Consider the following 6,871-nt stretch of genomic DNA (forward strand, 5'->3'; position numbering starts at 1 on the left):
CCCCGCCACGGCCTTGCTCCTCTGCGTCCTCGCCGCCCTGAGAGCCGCAGCCCTCGCTCCCGCTTCCACTCCCGGCCCGTCGCTGTCCCCGGCGCCCGACACCCGCCCGCCGTGCCGCGCTCGCAGTGTCCAGAACGGCCGCTGTGGAGAGGCGCGTCCTCGCGATCCTTCTGCGCCCCCAGCCCAGTCCCCGGTTTGGGCCTCTCCTGGGAGCCCCTCGCTCTCTCCGAGCCGGCCCGCCCTCGCGTCCGCCTCGGCGCTGAGCGGCGCTCCGAGTGCCAGCCAACATGAGCTGCAACGGAGGATCCAGCCCGCGGATCAACACGCTGGGCCGCACGACCCGCGCCGAGTCCGGCCCCGACCTGCGCTGCGAGATGACCGGCGGCGGGGGCGTAGGGGTTGGTGGCGGCAGCAGCGGTGGCGGGGGCACCAGCAGGATGTACTACTCCCGGCGCTGCACGGTCACCGACCAGAACTCGGACGGCTACTGGTGGGTACCGGGCTGACCCGGAGCGCGCGGTGTGCGTGGGCCGGTGGGCCGGAGTCTCTACACTCCCCTAGCACCCTGGCACCTGGAGGGACCGTCGACCTCTGACCGACGAGGAAGCTCAGGTCCAGAAGGGGGACAGTCTCTTTGTCCGAGGTCATGCACGCATTTCCTGTTCGTGCTGGGGCAAGACAGAGTGTCCCGGCGCACCGCGCAGACCGGGTGGGCATGTGCACCAACCCGCAGAGGAGCGTCTCCTTCTCTGCCGGCGGGGACTCGGGCCCCCCTTCTCGCTTCCCGCGTGCCGGGGCCCGAGGCCAGCCAGCGAGGGTGCAGGCAGGGCGCGGCGGACGGCAGGGGTCCCGGCTGTACCCGGAACTGTCCCCATCGAGGCATCGCCTTTGTCCCGGGCCGCAGGTGGGAGGTCAGGCGGGCGTGGCTGCGACCACTAAACCCAACCTCTCGAACTGTGACCAAAAGTAAAATAGCGAGGGGAGCGGGGGCTCCGGCCTGTCGGGTGGCCAGGGTGGACTCGGCTCTCGGCTGTGGCTAGTGGCTCATCGCAAGCTCGTGGTCACCCCGAGACCACGTCCGCAGCGGCGCCTGGGCTGCTCAGCCACCCGGGGCGTTTGGTGCAGAGGCTGCGCGTCCCGGCAGCTCGGGGTCGCGGGTCGACAAGGCCCCGCCTCGGCCTCGCCTGCTACCCAAACCAAGTTTCCGGGCGGGGGCGGCCGTCTGTCCCCCCAGCCCGGATCAGCCGCGTGGCAGCCCCCCGCCAGCGAGCACACCTGTGGCCCCGCGCCTGCGCCCTTTGTTTCCCGGTTTTTAAAAAGAATCCGAGGAACAGCCTCAGTGTCTCGGTGGCCGAGCGCGGGCGCAGGGTCTTGCGCTCTGAGCGGGATAGCGCGGGCAGGGGCCCGTGGCGGGGAGGCTCCGCGTACCATCCAGGCCGGCCCGCGATGCTGGGGGCGCCCTGGGAAGAGGGCGGGGTCTGCCTCTCCGAATCGTCCGGGAAACCCAGCTTGGGGAGGGGGAGGTCAGTCGGGTGCGGGTGGAGAAAGATAATGAACGTACATTTACCCGGTCCCCGGAGCCGGACTCTCCCACGTGAGCCGTGAGAATTTTGCGGGTCTCACCCCCCTTTCCCGCCCCCTGCAAGTCCTTCCCTTGTAGGGCTTCGGGGGAAGAGTCCTGAGTTCCAGAACTTTGTCGACCTAGCCTTGTGGTCTTCGGCTGGGGAGGAGCAAACTGAATACACTCCAGGGGGGTTTTGTTTTGCCAGCAGTTTTGGAGGCCGGGACGGACTACTTGAGTTGCAACCTGCTTTCTGCTTCGATTTATTCATTTCTTTATCTTCCCGGAGCACCTTGAAAATTTATTTTCTCTTTTTGAGCTAGCAAAGAATTGTCTCAATCTTGGAGCTCTTTCTTTAATGAACAAGATGCACCTGGGGGTTTCCAGGAAAAAATATGCCAAACCATTAGGGAGACTGGGGAGAAATTTTTGCTTGTTTACACTTTGGTTAAGTTTCTTTGAAAAGTTGGCCACAACCATTTAAATCTGAAACTTTACTTTTTCCTCCCCGTCTTGCAGTATTTGGAAAGCACATGCTTTTGAATCCACACATTTAAATCCAAGTCAGAATTTGCAAGGTTGCTTCTTTCCTGCATTTATGAACCAAGTGGTATTTTGGTTTTTTGTTCCTTTTTTTTGAATATGCTTCTGTTATCTTAGCGTCCCTATGTTTTAAGTTGACAGTAAACATGGCTGTTAATGGAATATTTCACTCCCTTGGCTTCTTGTAGAAGTAAATTTGTAATTAATATCTGGGTTAATGAACTGCATAAAGATACCGGGTTTATAAGGATTCTTCACCGAACGTTAAATTTGGGCGAGGCTTGATGTTTTCTCCTAGTATAGCATCATTTCTTGTGTTCGGTTTTTCCAACCTAAAGGCTGTTGATAAACCTGTCAAGTTTTAACATCTCCCTGGGAAGGGGAAAGAGACTCTAGTGAAAAGTGACCTAACTTGGAGGGAGGTTGTTTTTCTGCGCGTTCCTGTCGAGCTGCCAGGGCCGCGGGGCGGCAGGCTGGGGGCTTGAGTCAGCATGTGGCTGGCGTTCTTTCTGGATCCAGGTACTGGAGTTTCCCCAGGCCTGTCCTGGCCTGCGCTGGTGCTACTTGCCCTTGGAAGCGAAGCGTTAGCACAATACACAGTAGCCCGCAAACGCTGAGGTCTGCATTTTAAAATAAGGGCGACTGACTGGAGAGGGTCGGGGTCCGCACCGCACCTGTTTTCCTAGGGTTTTTAGCGTCTTGTTCGGAAGGATTTGTTTGGCCCTGGCACGCACTTTGCAGAAGCAGGATGGCAGCTCTGACTCGACTGCCTTCTGCTAAGTGAATGATGATGAAGGATTTTAAAAGCAGTTTTCTGACCGAAAGTTTTTCTAAATAGAGGTGTTTTGTTTTTAAAGCGACAAAACCAAAAAAATAAAAAATAAAAACCTAAAAAACCAGTATGAAAGCGACTGGTTGCATCTAAACTCCTTTATTTCTAAAACTCCCACTTTATTGGCTGAATCAGATTGGTGATTTTTTTAATGATCAATGTGTGTATTTAGCCCTTCCCTAAATAAGCTAATTTGAGTGTGTACAGAGCCCAAATCTTATTTTTCCTTTGAAAGTGACTTTACAGCCTCTTGCCTTTGTCTGCCCTTTATTTAGTAACACTTGTCACTGTTTAGGACCGGATATTTCTCACTCTGATTATCCTTACTTCCCCCACCTGTCTTTTGTGTCTTTGTTTTACCCTCATGGGATCTGCAACTACTTTATTTACCTCCTTCTGCTGCTTTTCTTGATATTTTAAACTTTGGTACATGTTTCATGCTTGATAATTTAAGATGTTTATTTTTGAAAATTTAAACTTTGGTTTTTTCTTGTATGAGATGCTATATTGTTTTCAATGATGGCAGAATTACACTGGTCTTATTCCTGTAGTTAAAAGAAATTACAAATCTGTAGTGAAATTTGGTGGCCAAGTGACAAAGTCCCCCAGTTAGATCTTCCGCTGATCAAAGTGTGGAATTTGTAGGAGGATTACAAGCCAAATACAGTCACTAAGCCTCAGAAATGTGTGCTAAAATGGTAATGCTTACATTTCTCCAGAACTCATGATTTCCAAAGCGAAATATGTGTGATCACTATTTGATACCTATTTTAAAGTTTGCTTTTAACTACCTTTTAAAAGAAGCCTGTTTCTCAGCATGAAGTTAAACAGGCGTATTTACATTTAATTTTAGAGTGGAAGGGGGTCCTGAGGAGGACAGAAACCTCACTTTTCCACTTTAGAGACAAATTAAGACTTGCCCCAAATCCCGGAGTCCACCATGGCCGAGCTGGCATGAGAATCAGGGGCTCCTCCCTCTGCCCTCTGGCATCCTGTGCGTTTAGACCATGTACTTGTGTATGAGACTGGACAGCCCTGTACTTACAGGATGAAAATAACTCAAGTCCATGTATTTATTCATTCATTCAGCCAATATTTCCTGAGCATCTGCTGTGTGTTAGATGTCAGGGAGATTCAAAAGTGAAAATACAAAGACTTCTGGAAGGGAGCAGATGCTTTTTAGAGTAAGATAAGTACATGAGTACTATAATACAAACGGATAATGCACAGGAGCGGTGCCCATGACTCAGAGGCTTCATAAGGGGGGACAAGATAACATCTGTAGTGGCGGCACTAGTAAGACTTTATTATAAAGGAAGTGGTGTTGACTTGGACTTTGGAGAATTTCAGTTGGTAAAGAGAGTGGGCAGAGTGCACCTGGAGGAGAGAGGAGCATGAGAAAAGTGTGAGAAGTGGAAAAGCAGGCGCAATTTCAAGGCCTAGAGAATGGTCTCCTTTTGGAGCATTCGCTTAAGTGGGGAAACAGTGAGACGGAAGAAGGAAGGACAGGCTGGGGCCAGAACCTGGGAGATCTCGAATCCACGGTGGTGGGTTAGGGTTAGGCACAGGGGAACCCTTGCAAGTCTCATCCGAGCCAGTGAAGGTCTCCTTTGAAGGAGCAGAGAGATAAGACCGACGAAGGGAGCCATAGGATTATTGCTGAGGCCAGCAGTGTGTGGGAGGGGTTGCCTTAAGTGAAGGAGGGAGGTGATGAAAGTCTGGTCGAGGTTGGTGGCAGTGGGACAGGAGGTAGACGTGATGGAGTGACAGCTTCAGCTCAGAACTGGATCAGAGAGGCAAGGGAGAGTGAGAAAACAGGCTTAGAGTTGGCTGACTCAGAATGGTTATTCTAAATATTTTTCTGGGAAACGATGGCAAAGTAAGATTCAGTGTAGCTTAATATATGGCAGATAGTAACACATAGTGATTAAGTTTGAGTAGGTTATATATTTTATACAAACATCAGATCAGTGGTGAATAATAGTTACCATTGCCTGGCAAACACCCACCATGTGCCAGGTATATTGTTATCTCAAGCCTCACGACAAACTTCCCATTTCACAGGTGGGAAACTGAGGTTAAAGGAGTTAGATGACTTGGCTTAGATCAAGCAGCTAAGTTAGTAATTGAGCTGCACTTGAATCCAATATACCACGATGGTGCAAGAAAAGATCTAACTTTAGTTATTAGAATTCACCTCTTCTTGTAAACTCTTCTATCCAATAGGAGTTTTTACTTCTTTTTAAATTGTTGCATTCCTGGGAAATATTTATTTCATAACCATTGTGTTCTTGCATTCACACTCCCGTAGATTTCCATCTGCTGAGGAATGAAGCTCAGTGGGATGCTGCGTTAAGCCCCCTAAATGTCAGGCACATCTACAGAGCAGCTTCCTGCAAGTAGTTAATCTTTTCTGCAAACATGGGCGTAATTTCATTGTTGTCCAGGTGCCTGAAATGTCTTGGGAAAGACAAAAAAGTGCTGATGCCTCCACGCTGAGATCTTCGGGTGGAGCTGAGGAGGGCTTGGGTGTGTCTTGGGGAGTCTTAACTCAGCCCTCAGACAGCCAGTCTTTCCAGACTTTTCAAAGGTTCTGGAAGAAGTGCCTCAGTCCCGAGGCCTTGGTGCCTGGGGCCCCGCCGCCCCGCCCTTTGCTTTTCTCCGTCTCCCTCTGGCCCTCCTGGGAAAATGGGCAGGGGTGGTTCTGATGTTGAAGCCACTGCCCCACGGACCTCAAGCCTCAGCATGCGGTAAAATGCCAGGGCAGCCCCATCACGTGCACCTTACCACCAACACCTTGGGCTGGGAGGGTCCAGGACCTTCAGAGACCTCAGGAATGTGAAATCTACATTTCATGAAAATGAGGACACCAGAGTGAGAGGCTGCAGGCCATAGGTCTGAGTTTTTGCCTGGAATTCAAATGTGTGACATGCAAACGTAATATCCCTTGCTTCGTAGGTACCTGAAAAAAATTAAAAAGGAGTTGGCCTCTTGGTGGATAACCAGATAACTTGTAAACGATTTTTTTTAGGCATCAGAATGAATGTAAGTTTTCACATAGGGAAGGAATTCAAAACAGAAATCCCTATTTTGGCCTTGAATTTGTAAGGGTCAAATATTCATCCCCATTTAATAAAGGAAAAGAAAGCATCTTTTTCTGAGTTTTCTTATCCCTTCAAAAGATGTCTTTCGTGCAGTTAAAATGTAATCTCTGTCTTTGAATTGTCTCAAACCTTTTTTTAGGTCTCGTAGATAATTTTAGGAATTAAAAATTACCTGAGAAAGTCTCAAATGCCTCACACTTAATACCCAATTATCATTTCTTCTTCTTTCCTTTTTTTCGCTTCTCACTCCACCTCCAATGTGCTGCAGGATATCCTTAAAATTATGAACTGGGTGAACTGCAAAATCATGAACTGGGGCAAAAAACACCAAATGAAAAATAAAAGCAAAATCTAAGAGTCATGTCACAACAGCAGCTTCCCCGGTACGAACAATCTCGCAGCGAGGATTTAGTTTCTGCCGGGCTTTATACAGACCTCACTGGCTGCTTCTCTCAACATCAGGCCAGCCCCAAGAGGTGACTGTGTTCCTGCAGAAACTCTAGGCCCCGCGAGTCTACTAACTTGCTCCGAGTCACAGGCTGTCCAGCCGGAAGTGGCTGAGAACGGGGTGGACCCCAAACTCTTTATGAAGTTAATGATCTGTGATCAGGTTGCCCTCCCCGGCCCCCACCCAAGCCACCAAAAACTGTGAAAATAGCAAACATGGAAAGGCAGTGGAACTTTATTAGAGTACCGCTTCCAAAGCTCCTGGGTGAGGACAAGATGAAGGTCCAGAGGAGGCCTTCCTAAAATTAATAGAAAAAAACTATTTTTTTTTTGGCAGTACGCGGGCCTCTCACTGTTGTGGCCTCTCCCGTTGCGGAGCACAGG

At 50.1% G+C, this 6,871-nt stretch overlaps 1 protein-coding gene across 2 annotated transcripts in view; it reads left to right on the forward strand.

Moving 5' to 3' along the window:
• The first annotated feature begins 278 nt into the window (after positions 1–278).
• The window catches only part of DSP (desmoplakin), a 42,054-nt gene continuing 35,461 nt past the window's right edge, over positions 279–6,871 (forward strand). The window contains exon 1 of one of the 2 annotated variants that reach the window (XM_007466387.1): positions 279–490. In XM_007466387.1, the coding sequence (XP_007466449.1) occupies positions 288–490 (203 nt within the window). In that variant the 5' untranslated portion in view covers positions 279–287. The remainder of the gene's footprint in view (positions 491–6,871) is intronic. The other variant, XM_007466386.1, reaches the window with a different exon arrangement.

Source organism: Lipotes vexillifer, unplaced genomic scaffold, assembly GCF_000442215.2.
Source record: "Lipotes vexillifer unplaced genomic scaffold, Lipotes_vexillifer_v1.1 scaffold444, whole genome shotgun sequence".
NCBI classification, from domain to species: Eukaryota; Metazoa; Chordata; class Mammalia; order Artiodactyla; family Lipotidae; genus Lipotes; species Lipotes vexillifer.